Below are 16,549 nucleotides of genomic sequence, written 5' to 3' on the forward strand. Positions count from 1 at the left end.
ACTGGCTGCTAAGTCACATGTCAGAGTGACTCAACAGTTAGCAGTTAGGCCTGAATAACTTTAGTAGGCCCAAATGATGGTGCAGTCCCAGCACTTCCCAGCCTGCTTTGCTGCTTCTGCTCTCATGTGTCTTCGTCACATGATAAGAAGTTCACGTTTGCCATTTTTATTCCTCTACTTTTACATCGCCCACCACAAGGCAGCTGACTATGACCAAGTCAGTCCAGAGTCAATGTTCCCAAATATTTCTCCAGCTCTTAAAATTTGTTTAGATTTATTACTGCATACTGAACAACTTAGCATATTGAATATATCTTAATTTTAACAGGGAACTTCCACATTGGCCACCTTTTTCCATAAAAGCACATTTTATTTATGAAGATAGTAGATCCATATTTAAATTTGAACAAAATGACATTACCAGGTTAAGCTGTACTTTTAAAAACTTGAGAGAGAAAACATCTAATATTCAACTTGATTTGTATATGAAACTAGACATTTTTACAGAACAAAAGGAACATTATACCATCTAACTCCCTTCTGTTCTTCCCCTGTCCCAAGCATTAATGAGCATTGTTCCGTAATTTGGGACTGCACTTCTTCCCCAGACTCTAATCCGTTTGCCTCTTAGTTTCAGGTGGTGATGAATTGGAAATGAAGAACAAGGGAGACCACAACGAAATCCACACAGTGGAGGAGCCATATCAGGATTCAGACTGTGGAGAGAGCTTCAGTCAGAGCTCCCATTCCACTTCCCATCAAAGAAATCCCGTTGAGAAGAAACCCTATCAGTGCTTGGAATGTGGAAAAAGCTTCACCTGGAAACAGAGTTTGGCTGCCCATCAAAGAATTCATACAGGGGAGAAACCCTATCACTGCTTGGAGTGTGGAAAGAGCTTCAGTCACAGTCACAATCTCACTTCCCATCGTAGAATTCATACAGGAGAGAAACCATATCACTGTGTGGAATGTGGAAAGAGCTTCAGTCACAGCTCCCATCTCACTGCACATCAAAGAATTCATACAGGGGAAAAACCCTATCACTGCTTAGAGTGTGGAAAGAGCTTCAATCAGAGGGCTAAGCTCACTTCCCATCAAAGGATTCATACAGGGGAGAAACCCTATCAGTGCTTGGAATGTGGAAAGAGCTTCAATCAGAGGGCCAAGCTCACTTCCCATCAAAGGATTCATACAGGGGAGAAACCATATCAGTGCTTGGAATGTGGAAAGAGCTTAACTCGGAGTGCCCATCTCACTTCTCATCAAAGGATCCATACAGGGGAGAAACCCTATCAGTGCTTGGAATGTGGAAAGAGCTTCAGTCAAAAAAGCAGTTTCACTTCCCATCAAAGAATTCATACAGGGGAGAAACCCTATCAGTGCGTGGAATGTGGAAAGAGCTTCAGTCAAAAAAGCAGTTTTACTTCCCATCAAAGAATTCATACAGGGGAGAAACCCTATCAGTGTGTGGAATGTGGAAAGAGCTTCCGTAACAGCCGCAATCTCACTTCCCATCAAAGGATTCATACAGGGGAGAAAGCATATCACTGCTTGGAGTGTGGAAAGTGCTTCAGTCACAGCCACGATCTCACTTCCCATCGTAGAATTCATACAGGGGAAAAACCCTATCAGTGCTTGGAATGTGGAAAGAGCTTCACTCGGAGTACCCATTTCACTTCCCATCAAAGAATTCATACAGGGGACGAACCCTGTCAGTGTGTGGAATGTGGAAAGAGCTTCACCAGGAAAGAACATCTAACTGTTCATCAAAGAATTCATACAGGGGAGAAACCGTATCAGTGCTTGGAATGTGGAAAGAGCTTCACCTGGAAAGAAAGTCTAACTGTCCATCAAAGAATTCATACAGGGGAGAAACCCTATCAGTGCTTGGAATGTGGAAAGAGCTTCATTAGAAAGCACAGTTTCACTTCCCATCAAAGAATTCATACAAAAGAGAAACCCTATCACTGCTTGGCGTGTGGAAAGAGCTTCAGTCACAGTTATACTCTCACTTCCCATCGTAGAATTCATACAAGGGAGAAACCCTATCAGTGCGTGGAATGTGGAAAGAGCTTCAATCGGAGTGTCCATCTCACTTCCCATCAAAGGATTCATACAGGGGAGAAACCCTATCAGTGCGTGGAATGTGGAAAGAGCTTCAGTCAAAAGAGCAGTTTCACTTCCCATCGTAGAATTCACACAGGAGAAAAACCCTATCCGTGTATTGAATGTGGAAAGAGCTTCAATCTGAGGGCCCATCTCACTTCCCATCAAAGGATTCATACAAGGGAGAAACCCTATCAGTTCTTGGAATGTGGAAAGAGCTTCAGTCACAGCTATAGTCTGACTTCCCATCGTAGAATTCATACAGGGGAGAAACCATATCAGTGCATGGAATGTGGAAAGAGCTTCACCAGGAAAGAAAGTCTCACTTCCCATCAAAGAATTCATACAGGAGAAAACCCCTTTCAGTGCCTGGAATGTGGAAAGAGATTCATTAACAGCTCCACACTTACTTCCCATCAAAGAATTCATACAGGGGAGAAACCCTTCAAGTGCTTGGAATGTGGAAAGAGCTTCACCTGGAAAATAAGTTTCACTTCCCATCAAAGAATTCATACAGGAGAAAACCCCTTTCAGTGCCTGGAATGTGGAAAGAGCTTCACCAGGAAAGTAGGTCTCAGTGCCCATCAAAAATTACACACAGCAGAGAAGTCAGATCAGTGTTAGGAATGTGGAAAGAGCTTCAGTCAAAAAGGAAATCTCATTTCATCAAAGAATACATACAGGGGAGGAATCATATCAGTGCCAAGAGTGTGATCGGAGGGATTTATGAAAGTCTCATTTTTAAAGTTCTCTAAAAAAATACAGTTGTAGCTCTTAAAAGGACTTAGAGCTGGCTGAAAACGCTAAAATCAAGACAGGCTTCGACAAGTTTCTCTTTGAAGGAAAATATTTCTTCTACTCTGAGCCACTTAAAGAGAATTGGATTCCTGCAAGACAACCACTCTTATCTGGACACCTAAATTGCTAGGTCCTCTTGGACACATTACCGTATTTTTCGCACGATTGGACGCACCGGACCATAGGACGCACCTAGTTTTCAGGGGGGGAAATCAAGGAAAAAATATGATTCCCCCCCCCAGCTCTGGGAGCAGTGGACAGGCTGCACGCAGCCTGTGCGCTACTCCAAGACCTTCTCCCTGCTTTTGCGGGAGGTGGGGGAATTCCCCCATCTCCCGCAAAAGCGCGCAGGAGGGAGAAGGGACTGACTCAGCCAGTCAGTCCCTTCTCCCTCCTTGGGGAAAAGCCCCCAAGAGCCGCTCGCTCTTTAAAGGGTGCGCGGCTCCTGCGGGCTTTTGCGGGAGATGGGGGAATTCCCCCACCTCCTAGAAAAGCCAGCAGAAGCCACGGAGCCTCTTTAAAGAGCGCGCGGCTTTTGCCTGCTTTTGCGGGAGGTTGGGGAATTCCCCCATCTCCCGCAAAAGCCCACAGGAGGGTTGGAGAGTAGCGGGAAGGCGTCGCGCGCCTTCCTGCTGCCCCCCATCCTCTGGGGCTGGCGATGGGGGAAGCGCTGCTTTTCCCCCGCCAGCCTCAAAGAGCAGACTCTCCTGGCTTCAGCGGAAGCAACGGGAAGCCTCCGGAGCGCAGGCTTCGGAGGCTTTGCCTTGCTATCGCTGAAGCCAGGGAGCCTGCATTCGCTCCATAGGACGCACACACATTTCCCCTTAGTTTTTAAGACGGAAAAACTGCGTCCTATGGTGCGAAAAATACGGTATTTCTTTTTTCTGTTTTATGGTTCCTCTCTTAAAGTAATTATTTGGTTTATTTGTTTAATTCAAATCTTAATTTAAGAAATTGGATTTTATGTTAAACATCTTATGTGTGTTGGGTATCAGGCTGGAAGGAAGAGGGAGGGCTGGAAAAATGCAGGAAACAGGATCTCTTAGGAAAGATTTATTCTGTGACCTTGACAAACTGATAAGGTGCTGCTGGAAAATAGGGAGAGGGAGATTTTGAATATGGCAGTTCAAAAACAGTTTACACCAGGCCTGTGTTAAATTTGGAGAAGCTATTAGCCCGAATTGATAGAAATAATGAAATGGAGACAAATTTGACCACTAAAGTAGAGGCACTGACAAAGAAAATAGAAGCACTAGATATCTCCATGAAAGGAAGGGAGGTGAAGTCTGAAAAGCTGGAAAAGAAGAGAAACAACAGGCAAGTAGGTTCCTAGAATGCAACAACTGATTGACTTGCAGGAAAAGACCAATCAGGCTCCAGGAGGGAAGCAGAATCAGCCAATCAGAAGGGACTAATTGTGTAAATAATGTATACAAAAGCCTGAGGTTTGGGGGGGCAATTAAATCACTGTTTTACAAGCTGCAATAAAGAGCATGAAATCACTACAGGACTCCGAATATATTTCACTGCCGATGAAGGTGGGATCCTGCTGAGCTGTCTGCCACGCAACGCACACAGCTGCCACAGGCAACACAGAATTGCACTGGTCATCCAGGCTACAGCTCCAGGACCCAAGGACCCAGAATGGCGACAGACAACCGCTTCATGCCATTCAGCCCAGGCTCAGGAGACTGGGAAGGATACGCCACCCGCTTCCAGTTCCTCTGGAGGCAAAGGACGTCATGAGACACAGCCAAGAAGAGGGCAACCTTCTTCAGCATCTGTGGAGAAGAAACGTTCAAGATCGCCCAAGCCCTCCTCACTCCCACAAATATTGCGACCGTTCCCTATGACACGATAATAGAACGGCTGAAGGGACACTTCTCGCAACAACCCTCGGGGGTAGCGTGTCAGAATGCCTTCTAGGCAAAGCGGCAGGTCTCCGGAGAAACCATAGCCGGGTATGTGACCTCCCTCTGCCAGGCTGCCAGGCTCTGCAACGTCACAGAGCTGGAGAACATGCTCCGCAACTGTCTCGTGGGCAGCCTGAGGGACAAGAAGCTGCAGTGGCGCCTCTACGCCAAGAAGGACCCGACGCTCCAGGCTGCCCTAGAGGAGGCTTTCGCAACTGAAGCTGCCGAGAGGTCAGCGCAAGGATTCCAGTCAAACATGTCGTCCCAACCAAGGATCCACCATGAGGACCTCACCGACGACTCAGAATCCGACCAGGAGGACGTGCACTGAGTGCAGCAGCACACCTACCACGACCGCCTCGTGTGGAAAACAGGAGCTGCACAAGTTGCAGGGAGAACCACAAGCAGAGGACTTGCCATTTCCACAACGCAGAATGCCGACAATGCAGAAAAGTGGGACACATTGCCCGGGTGTGCCGTGACTGCCCTACCCCAAGCCTCGAACCAGATGGCCGACCCAAGAGTCCCAGGCCCCGTGGTGTGACACACCAAGGCAACTCGACGAAGACCACAGACTGTCAGGTATACCATTCTAATGCGGACAAAATTTACATCAAGGCACAGATAGAGGCAGCCCCATGCCGCATAGAGCTTGATACAGGCTCAACCCTGTCCATAATCTTGGCATGGACATTAAGGATATTGTGTCCCAGTGGCGGCTCCAAGTTTGGCCAGCCCCATTCAGCCTCTGGGACACTTCCACAAACGCAAGGTCCCCACGATGGGGGTGGGAACCTTCAATGTACAATATCGAGGGTGGAAGTGGCGGTTGGACTTGATCGTGGTCAAGGGGTGCTACATTAGCTTACTGGGGTTGGCGTGGTTTGGGCCACTGGAGCTAGCCATCACCGGGGTGAACCGCACCAGCTCCCACGTGGACGCCATGTGCAAAGAGTTTCCGGAGGTTTTCGATGGGCCATTGGGATGATATACTGCCCCGCCTCCCCGTTGGCCTACAACTGGGCCCTGCCATACGACCCATCAGGTTCAAGGCCCACCAGGTCCCGTTCACCCTCAAAACCCCGCATTGACGAGGAATTAGACTGGCTTGTGGAGCAAGGAGTGCTCTAGCCGGTGCCTAATGCCCCCTGAGAAACCCCAATCATATTAACTATTAAAAAGATAAATATGGAAGGTGAGAGATTGACCTATGAAGATCTACTGGAAAGGTCAGAAAGAGGATGGAAAATTAGACCCTATGAAGAGTTGAAAAGTAGATTGACAGGTTGGCTGCAGTACCATCAAATTAATGTCTTATGGAAGGAAGATAGAAAGATTGGAATGAATGAGAAAAAATCTAAATTTCAGGTAGAAATAAAAGAAAGCAAAACTAAACTGCTATCTAAAATGTGTAGTCAACTGTTAGATTGGGACACCAAGGATGAAGAGGTTAAAGAAGTTATGGTAAAATGGGCCATAGATATTGGATATAATTTGGATTTTGAAAAATGGACGAAGCTGTGGACTAAAGGAATGAAATTTACAGCCAGCCTGTACTGCCCTCAGAGAAAATATGGAAAAGATGATGTATTGTTGGTACATCACTCCTGTGAAACTGCAAAAAATGTATAAGACCGGGGACAGAAGGTGTTGGAAATGTAAATCTAAAGAGGGAAGCTTCTACCACATGTGGCGGAAATGTGAAGAAGTTAAGAAATTCTGGGATTCCATCTATAATGAATTAAAGAAAATACTTAAATACACCTTTGTCAAAAAGCCCGAAGCCTTCCTTCTGGGAATGATCGGAGAGGAGATTAAGAAAGAAGATTATGTAATATTTCAATATGCAACTGTAGCTGCCAGGATTCTATTAGCACAAAATTGGAAAACCCCAAATATCCCGACCGTTAAAGATTGGCAAATTAAATTATTTGAGTATATGGAGTTAGCAAAAATGACGCAGAACATTAGACAGCAAAAAGGGAGAAAGTTTATTGATGAATGGTCTAGATTTATAACATATATAGAAACAATTTCTAAAGATATAAAAATCACAGTAGGTGTAACATAATTCTTGCGACGTGTAGATGTTTTATAATGAAAAACTGCAGATTGGATTTAATATTCATATAACCCAAAACCGAGATGGAGGGAAGTCAATAGTTAATTGTTGTAATGTTTGTTTTCTGGTTGGTTTAGGGGTTTTGATTTGGTTGATGGTCTTTTTTGTCTTTGATATGTGATTGTTATTTTACTTTTACTTTTTTGTTGTTGTTTGGTAATAGAAAATGAATAAAAAATAAAAAAAGAAACCCCAATCATCACACCCGTCAAGCCCAATGGCTCAGTCCACATCTGCGTAGACTACAAATGTACCATAATCAAGGCCCTTACGGCTCATGCATCCCCGGTGCCAATGGTCAGCCATGTCCTCGCCACCCTGGCGGGTTCTAAGAGTCCACCTGATCGGGGACAAGGTGAGGGCTATTTGCGTCGCCCCTGCACCTAAGGGCAAGGCGGAACTCCAAGCCTTCTTGGGACTATTGAACTTCCGGATGATTCCTGGGGGGGAACTGCAAGGAGGGCTGGAGAGAGGAATCCCAAGGGGATAGCAGAAGGGTGAGGCCCATAGAGCAGGAGGAGCGGGTAAGGGAGGCAGAACTAGGAAGTCCAGAAGTGACCGAGGCTGAGCAGCGTCCAACCCAACGATCCCCTCACAGCCGGCAGCCCTGGAACAAGAGCCAGAACCAGGAATCCCTACCGAGACGCCCAAGACCACAAGGCATACGTAGGTGACCGGCATATCTCAACGACTAGGAATGCTAACCTCCTGGGCACAGCGGGAACTTAGAGGGGAGGGGGATTATGTACTAAGCTTTGATCCTAGAACAAAGGTAAGTAGGATCCTAGAATGCAGCAACTGATTGGCCTGCAGGAAAAGACCAATCAGGCTCCAGGAGGGAAGCAGATTCAGCCAATCAGACAAGACTCATTGTGTAAATAATGTATATAAAAGCCTGAGGTTTGGGGGCAATTAAATCACTGCTTTACAAGCTGCAATAAAGAGCATGAAATCACTACAGGACTCCTGAGTAGATTTCAGAGAATCTAATGCATCTTTGGTTGGGATTGTCCAGCAAGGAGATTGGAGATGGTTGCCAGTCAAAGGGTAGTTTAAGACGCAGGGGGGGAAAGACCTCCTTGTGAAAGGGGGGGCAGTTTTGGGAGACATTCCAGCTGTGGCATTGGGAGCCAGATGAGGAATCCTGGAAGAGGACACTCCAGGCTCATCTAGTCCGAGCCCTGCAATTCAGGAACCCCGGTTCCTAATCCCGCCAGCTCCCTTGAACTGGGCAACTCAGATGCCTGGAGCAGCGCCCCGTTGGAGAGCAGCCTTGGAGCTGGCCGGGCCTTTTGGACGGCTGTTTCCATCCCCCCTGCCTTCTGCTGGCAGGCCCGGTTGGGAGTTGTAGTCCAAAGCCCATTGAGGGTGCCTGGTCCTGGAGGTGGTTTTCAAGTTGGAACTATGTTTTGAGCCTTTGCCAAAAGGAGATGCCACAAAGTGTGTGTGTTTTGGGAGGGTGTCTTTTCAGTGCCAGGATACAAGGTGCTCTCTTGACCTGGGAGCCCAATCCCTCTCCCCCACCCCTAGAAAAGGGGGTTTTCCCCTCATCCTCTCCTTGCAGGACCCCCTTTTCCTTCCTCTTTGCAACTCTCTCTCAAGGGACCCTGGAGCCAAACACTTGCAGAGTTTTACTTCTCAAGCAAAGGGTGGGAAGGAATACATTCTTGTTGCTCTTGAGATGTACAGAAATCTGTTCCCCGCGGAAGGAGAAGCTTGTAAGGCCCCCAAAGTCCCCCGATGGAGCAGCTCTGCGCCTGCGCCACGCCTGGGGCTCCTCCGCAGGGAGAGAGGAACCAGCAAAAGGGTTAAGGGGCACCAAGCTGGCTTCCTAGAGAGGAATAAAGGGAGGAGGCTCCCCAGAGCACAAGCTCCGCCCCCATCAGGGCTTTTGTCTCTCTGCTCCGCAAGTGCTGCCTGGGGGCGCCTTCTGGGATCCGGTGAGTGGCCTTGGGGAGATGGGGGGTCCTAGGGCTGCAGGGGAGGGTCCCCCAAAGAAGACCCCTCTGTGGCCCTGGCTCCTGAGAGAGAGAGAGAAGGGAGCAGGGCGAGCTCCACTTTGCAAGGGCTCAGAAGAACAGCCACGAGGGCCAGGGAGTCATGATGAGGGACCCCCAAAGTCATTAGCCCACCCCCGGCCAGGCAGGAATCTTCTGCCCAGCCTGGGGCTCGAATCCAGGGGCCTGAGATCAAAGAGACTCGTGCTCTACCCACTGAGCTCTCCTGCCTTGTTCGGGTTCATTTCTGTAAGAGTCTGAGAGAGAGAATGTGAGCTTGGTTTGCTTCTCCTTGCAAGGGTTAAAAGGAACTGAGCTGGATTCCTAGAAAGGACAGGGAATAAGGGGAGGGATGAGGTCCTCCCAAGCAAATGCCCCTCCCTCCTTCCCAGGATCCTCCCTGCAAGAGGGTGAGGGGGCTTTCATTTCCTCTGCAGGAGCTGCCTCAGTTTCCCTTCTGGCATCTGGTGAGTTTCCTCTCTTTTCTGCCCTAGGGTGCATTGGGGAGAAGTGGGGCGGGGTGTCCCAGGGCTGCAGGGGACGGATCCGTGGGGATTCTGCTCAGCTCCTGCAAGGGGATCCCCAAGCCAGGGCTAAGAGGTTCTGCCCCCCTTCCTCTCTGCAAAGCCAGGGAGGCTGCAAGTAGCAGGAGGTCTGCAACTTTTGTCTTGCTCCTTTGGGGAGGGGTCACTGAGTCAGGAAGAAAAGGGCCTGCAAAGGAACCCTGATGGGATTGAGGAATCAGCCACGTTCCTTAGCCCAGGTGGCAGCCAGATGGAAACATCTGGAGGCAGAAATAAAAACTTGGCCTCTGTGCTAAACAAAGTCCTTCCATCTCCCAGTGCGCAGTTAGACCCATGGAACTCCCTGCCACAGGAGGAAGAGATGGCTTGAGAAGAGGATGAGGCCCATTCAGGGAGGAGCAGAGGGCTAGCGATGGCTCCAGGCCCCCCAGTGGGAGGCAGCCATGCTTCTGAAGGGGGAGGGAGTTGCCCTCAGAACAAAGACAGAGGTCTGTCTTCAGAATATGGGAATATAGTGCTTGAACTCTGAGTCTGGGCTGTGATTCAGACTCATCCATGCTGGCCCAGGGAACATTTCTCTTCTCCTGACTGTGTATCAATCTTGTAGTAGAAGAATGCATTTGCTTTACAGGATTCTCTGGCACCTCTCATTAGGACAGGCAGAACTTGGCAGAAGACCTAGGGACTCCTTCCGATCTCCTGGGAACAGAGATGGATGAGCAAGACTCAGCTGGCCCTGAAGCAGGAAGAGGCCTTGCAACCCAACATGGGAGGAGTGGGGGAATCTGGGAAAACTCTGTTTGGTCACATTATGTGGATTTTGAAACTAATCTATGAATTTGTTTAATCTTTGGGGGTGGGGTGGAGTCACAGGGGCCAAGAGCCCAGAGAAAGAGAGATGTGCTTTTGCACTCTAGTATGTGAAATGGGTACAAACGTGTTGGGAATCAAGCCTTTATCAGGAGAAACTGGCAACTCTCCTAGGCACCCGGCTTGATCATCTGTTGACCTCCCTGTCTGCTTTCCCGGCAATATCCAGGCAGAGGTTGCGATAGCCGATCCCTCTCATACATGAGAAGAACACACCCCTCTTACCTGCCCCCCCGGGCAGGGGAAAGAGATAAGCAGAAACGTATTTACATGCCTTTATTTCTGTCTTTGCAGCGTTACGAAAAACATGACTGCTCTCTTCAAATTCCAACAGTCGAGAGAGAAACTCCTCCTGTACTTCCTTTACAGCTCATATTACACTCTGAGCTAATTCCGGTGCTTCGCACTGTGAATAGACTGTCCCTCTGTTTCCCACGGAACAGTCCCAACATTCCCATTATGTTTCGCTTTCAAGCTACCAGCAGCTCACGGGTGCATTGCTTCTATATCGTAACATACTTCCCCATATGAATGAATGTGCGCTGCGAGCAAAGCGTGATCCAGAGAAGAAAACAAACAGTTGTTATACATATAACACTCCCCTGTTGTTTCAGTTCCACCCTTGGAACTACCCACCACTGGTTTCCTCAGTGTACCTCTCTGGTTGTCTGACTTCCAAGGAATGAGTGCATCTGCATTACCTTGGCTAGGGAATGTAGTGTTACGCTTAGCAACTCCCTGTTGTGACTTTGTCTCTGACTTAGACACAGCCTCCACCTGTCTTGAGTTGTCAACAATAGTAACACATGCAACAGCTGAGTTAGCAAACTCTTTTGAATACCTCTTGGGTGGTACACCCTTTGTAACTCTCTCAGACCTGTGTATGAGGTGCTGATCCTCTCTGCTCACTGGTTCAGTTTCAGGACTCTTTGGAGAACCAGTTCCAATAGTAAACAGTGGTTCATCCTTCACCTGTGAAGGTCTAGCCATTGTGTGAGATTTCCTCTCAATGACTGTGTCAACTGAGCTCTTTGAGCTATTACTGTCACTCTCAGTACCACTGTAATCACTAAAATCATCATCATCATCTGAGTTGTCCTCTGTTGGAAATGTGTGAACAATTACTCTCTCCTGTTCAGGAGCGCACTCTAGAAATTTCGTGAGAATCACCTGACCAGATTCAGACAAAATTACTCTCTAGAGACCCTTTTCATAACCCACAAAAATGCCTCTAGCATTCTTTACTCCACCTGGAGCATCAGATTTTACATGAGACCAAAAAAAACTTAAAATGGGCAGCAGAAGGTTTTCTATGGAACAGGTTCTCAAAAGGAGAACTTCCCAAATCTTTTGAAACCTTTCTAATCCAAGTGTAACAATAATACATTATCAACTCCGCCCAAAACTCATGTGGCAAATATGAACTCAGCAATTGCACCTTCATCCCATTTTGCAATTCTCTGTTCACTTTTACACAAATACTTTTGTTCCATGCTTCTGCAGAAACAGCAGTCTTGTGCCTTATCCCTTTCTTATCCAGGAAATCCTGAAAATCCTGTAAAAGAAAAACTGGCTTTTCATCTGTGAAAAGACAATCAATGTTAGCATCATGAACATTTTCAACCTTGTCACAAAACTCTTTAAACCTTTCTAAGGCTTCTTTTGGTTTCTGCAATATATATATCCACACATAATGAGAAAAATAATTCACACACACAAGATAATATATTGCATTGCCTCTAGATGGTGCTAGAGGACCAATCACACCAGCATACACTCGCTGAAATGCCCTGTCAATTTTGGTCGCCTTCTGGACGTCCTTCGTCATACCTGCAAGAGAAATCATGTTAGATTCAGATGCATTACAATTTATGCAATCACTTTGGTCAAAAGTCAACAAATACAGTCCATCTTTCTCTCTGGCAGAAAGATACAGCTCTCCATCTTTGAAGATTTTGCAGCTTTCTCTATCATAGGACAAAGTCAGTCCTTTCTTTGTGATCTGCGAAACACTCAGCAGATTAAACTTTAAATCAGGAACCAAATACACATTGTTTATAGTCAAGTTCAGACTCTCAAGATACACAGTTCCAAACCCGGTCGCTTGCAGCTCCTGGCCATTGGCCTGTTTCACAGTGAAGTTTTGCTGCTTAAACGTTGAAAACAGATCTCTGCGCGACGTCATGTGTTGCGTGCATCCCGTGTCAAGAACAAAAGCGTTCTCCGTTGAAAATGCGGCTTTTGTTGACAGCAATGCCTTTGCAGGTTTCATCTGGGACTTGGTACGGCTTTTGCCTGACGCCTCAGGCTTTGCAGAGCTCCCCTTAGCTCCTTTCTGCTGACGTGGCCTCTTACAGTTCCGCTGAAGATGCTCAGGTAGGCCACAATTGAAACAACGGACAACGTTCAAAGCAACAGCCTGTTCTTCACTTGCAGTAGCAGTGGGGGTGTCAGAACTCCAAGCTTCTCTCCCCCTGTCTTTGACATCTATTGCAGCAAGTCTGTCTCTCTCATTGAGAATCACAGCACAAATTCTCTCTGCCGTAAGATCTCTGGCAGGTAGAGAACCCAGCTGACTTGCAACCGTTTTATAAGTCTGATTAAGGCTGTTGATAATCATGAAGCAGAATATCTCTTCCTGTAGAGGAAAATTCCGTTGCGCCATCTGCTGGCGTAAGAATTTCATCTCTGTCAGATGCGCTTGTACATCTCCATCAGGTGCTAGTTCACATTTAGGTGGCAACTCCTACTTGTTTGAAGGCGCACCTGTAGTTTCCTTCGGAGTGAAGCATGCGCTCTTGGCTTCCCACTTACCTTCTTCTCTCGTGGGAGACGGAACGAGGCCAGCAAGACCTGTTTGTCCATCTTGGTGGCGGAGGGGAAGCTGCCCCTGTGGACCCAGAGCAGGTAGGAGGAAGGAGCCATGTGGGGAGAGAGGATGTCATGGACTGGTGGACACAGAGGAATGGTGGGAGGAGCCGCCAAGGAAGGAGGGTTGAAGGCTCAAATAGGCTTCTAAGCAGTTCACACACCATACCAAAGAGTGGCCAGGATTCACCCCATCAGTCCCACAATGGGGCTTTCCCCCTCTCATTCCCCAGCGCACCTTGGAGATGTCTATAGTGCTTCAGGAGGGTCCTCCCTGTCGCAAAATCTTCGTGGCACTTTAGCAGAAATGCTTAGAGTTCCAGGTTCTTCAGTGCAGTATATTTATTGTGAGCTCTATATCTACAAATATCTACAGGCTATAATACAGGAGCAGTTCATACAGTCAAACGGAGTACCTGGCTGCACCTTAAGGCAAAGAGGAAGACTCTCTCTCTCTCTCTGACCACACTCCTCTGCACCACCACCTTGACTGCTGGACAGGTTTCCCTTTTAAACCAAGGACAGCCAATCAACTGACAGCACGTTATTCTGACCCACATCATTCTGACCCTGAACTTGCATAGAAAGTATTGCAGGCCGATTGCATCAGCCAGTTGCATCAGCTAGCAGACTCAAGCCTGCAGACCTACTATCTCACACAGCCTTCTGGGATCCCAACACTCCCCACCCGGCAAGAACAGCACAGAGGGACAGAAGAAGGGATCCTTCCATGTGGCAAACGGGAATGTTTGTGCACAGGATTAGAAGAATGATTTGAAGAACACCAGTTTCTTAATGCCCCTCATTAAAATACACAACGAATAATTCCATTAAAACATCAAAATATGCATCCATAAAATGTACAGAAAAAGAATCCAATTAATACAGAACATCAATTAAGAGGCAGAAAACAACAGAGTGTAACAGTTCACCCTTATGTTATCTAAGAGGATAACCTTTTTCTTTTAGGGTCCAGTGTGCTTTGAAGATGTAGCTGTCCATTTCACAGACGTGGACTGGGCATTGCTGCATCCTGACCAGAGAGCCCTCCATAAGGAAGTCAGGGAGGAGAATTGGGGGATCTCGGACTCTCTCAGTAAGGCTTAATATTATGCCTACCCCCCTCCAAGATGGCCCCCTTTTGCTCTTGAAGGGCTGGCCTGTCTGCAGCCCCCACAGCCTCCCATCAGGGCCCCTTCACGGGGGCAGAAGCAGAGGAAGGGCCTCAGGAAAGCAGCCATGGCTCTGGCCAGATGCACAGGAGGAGGAGGAGGGGCGCTGACCGCTCTCCTTCCCCCTCAGACTCCATCCATCAGCAGCCCCTCATCCCCTCATTGGGGCAGGGCCACCAGAGGTGCAAGGTGCTGAGCAGGGGGGAAGATCCTCCAGGGCAGATAAGACCCCCCCCATAAAGCTCATCTTCTGGAATCGCCTCAACGTGATTGACGACCTGAGCCTCTGAGAAGGCTCCAGGCACATTCCCCATTCAGCAGAGTTTCCAGCACAGGGAAGAGACGAGAGGTTTGGGCTACATTGCTAGGAGTTTTATTATCCAGCTATACATCCTCTCTCTGTGAGAGCAGAGAGCAACTGAACAACAAAGGAACAAAGGAAGAGGAATCCGTCTCCCGTGAGACTTCCAACAGTATGGAATGTGTGGAATGTAATGAGAGTCTTGTGACTCCAAAGCACTGCTCAGTGGCAAACCGAAACTAACAGCTCCGTCCAGCTGCCTGAATGGGAGAGAGAGGAAGCAGGGCTCCTCCAGGGACCTCCTAGCCCTGAAGTCTTTCCCTGCCGGCTGGCCATCATCAGAAAGACTCTTTGACTATTGGGGGTCTGGGCTGGCTCTTTCCCATGTGGGGCATTCCTTCTGCCGTGGGGCATTAGGTGAGTTTTACGTGTGTTTCTTTCATCACACTTAACTCTGGACATTACCATGTTTACATTTTTCTGTGTTTTGCTGTTTCCTTTGCCTTTAGAAGTATATTTTATATCTACTCACCACTTACTGAGTCTTGATGTATTAACCCAAGTGGTGAATAACAGGGGTCTGCAACCTTTAAGACAAAAAGAGCCACTTGGACCCGTTTCCGAAGAAAAAACAACAACTGGGAGCCGCAAAACCATTGCGACATTTAAAACAAATATAACACTGTGAACGGCTTACCGTGCTTGACTATTTCCTGAGCGGCTACAAAACTAGCATATGTTGTGGAATTTGCAGACTTCACCCAATTCTTGAAATTATTTTTGCTCCTATCAACCTTCCTCATAAGTTCTGCAATGGCTTTTCGTCTCTCATCTCCATCTGGATATTTTTCAGCAAAGGCTGTGTGTTTATTCTGGAAATGTCTTGCAATATTTGACTTTTTGTTGTTTGCAAATTTCTCACCACATATTAAGCATACTGGTAAACCAGTCTTGTCAGTAGAGAAGGCAAATGATTCTGTCCATTTATCATTAAACATTCTGTTTTCTTCAGAAATTTTTCTTTTCTTGCCTTTATCCATGGCTGGCCTACCGGGGGTCCAAAAGAGGGACGTAATTAGAAATCAGAGGGCCCCATAGCAAAATTTGCTATGCCCAATAATCAATGCCCCAAAATGCCATAGAAAATTAATCAGGGCCCCAGTGTACCATAAATCATAATCAGTGCCTGATGTAAATAATAATTAATAATGAGGGCCCAATGTCATTCTCGTCATTTTAAAATAACTTTTTGGACACTTCTTTATTATTTTTTTGTTTGACCCCTCAGAATTACACCTCCTCATAGAAATAAACGTTAAATTAACAAGTTACCTTTTTTTGAGTGTGTGTTCTTCACTCCCCTTCAAAACAGTGACCAGCTTACATGCCCCCTTTCAATGCAGCCTGCTTACAGCCCTCAACCAAAATGGCCGCTCCCGCGACTCCCACGTGTGCCCACAAAGATGGCGCCGACGATTTTCCCTTATCGGTGCCCTTTAAAGAAATGGACGCCGCAGCTTCAACCCACGCCTAGAGGAGGCTAGAGAGGGAGAAAAGTGGGGGGGGGAGGAAAGCAGTGAGGACGGCAGAGAAGGACTGCCGGGAGTGGAATCCCACACACGGCGAGGGGAAGGAAGGGAGAGGGTGCGAGCTGGAACGGGGCAAAGAGGGCGGTCCCCGGTCGTGCCTGGCCTTATATGGGCTAGGCCACGCCTCCCCGGCCCCGCCGATTGGCGGGCAGGGTTGCAGGCACGCCCGGGGATTCCCCTGTTCTCGCGGGGGCAAAAGGCCAGCGCCCGCGAGTGGAGTGTGGGAGGGGTTAGCCCGCAACCCCCTCTCCTCTCTAGCTCGGAAATGGCTTTGTGGAGAATGCGCCTC

At 47.8% G+C, this 16,549-nt stretch overlaps 4 protein-coding genes and 1 long non-coding RNA gene across 5 annotated transcripts in view; 4 read left to right on the forward strand and 1 right to left on the reverse strand.

Moving 5' to 3' along the window:
• The window catches only part of LOC310712782 (uncharacterized protein), a 48,730-nt gene extending 40,836 nt beyond the window's left edge, over nucleotides 1–7,894 (forward strand). Inside the window, exon 6 of the mRNA XM_083516130.1 lies at nucleotides 632–7,894. Coding sequence (XP_083372256.1) covers nucleotides 632–2,730 — 2,099 coding nt within the window. The 3' untranslated portion in view covers nucleotides 2,731–7,894. The remainder of the gene's footprint in view (nucleotides 1–631) is intronic.
• LOC310711115 (zinc finger and SCAN domain-containing protein 31-like) overlaps nucleotides 1–16,549 on the forward strand; it is a gene marked incomplete at its 3' end in the record, with an annotated part of 73,180 nt that overhangs the window by 14,478 nt on the left and 42,153 nt on the right. The window lies entirely within an intron of this gene.
• Nucleotides 1–16,549, forward strand: part of LOC310712878 (uncharacterized protein) — a 73,540-nt gene that overhangs the window by 11,406 nt on the left and 45,585 nt on the right. The gene's annotated exons all lie outside the window — the stretch shown is intronic.
• The window catches only part of LOC310712911 (zinc finger and SCAN domain-containing protein 31-like), a 113,701-nt gene continuing 105,386 nt past the window's right edge, over nucleotides 8,235–16,549 (forward strand). Inside the window, exon 1 of the mRNA XM_083516363.1 lies at nucleotides 8,235–8,879. The gene's annotated coding sequence lies outside the window, so the exon portion shown is untranslated. The remainder of the gene's footprint in view (nucleotides 8,880–16,549) is intronic.
• Nucleotides 14,118–16,549, reverse strand: part of LOC310712942 — a 95,443-nt gene continuing 93,011 nt past the window's right edge. The window contains exon 3 of the long non-coding RNA XR_014529024.1: nucleotides 14,118–16,211. This is a non-coding gene — a long non-coding RNA (uncharacterized lncRNA). The remainder of the gene's footprint in view (nucleotides 16,212–16,549) is intronic.

This window comes from Podarcis liolepis, assembly GCF_965112155.1.
Source record: "Podarcis liolepis genome assembly, chromosome: 7".
In the NCBI taxonomy this organism is placed as follows: domain Eukaryota; kingdom Metazoa; phylum Chordata; class Lepidosauria; order Squamata; family Lacertidae; genus Podarcis; species Podarcis liolepis.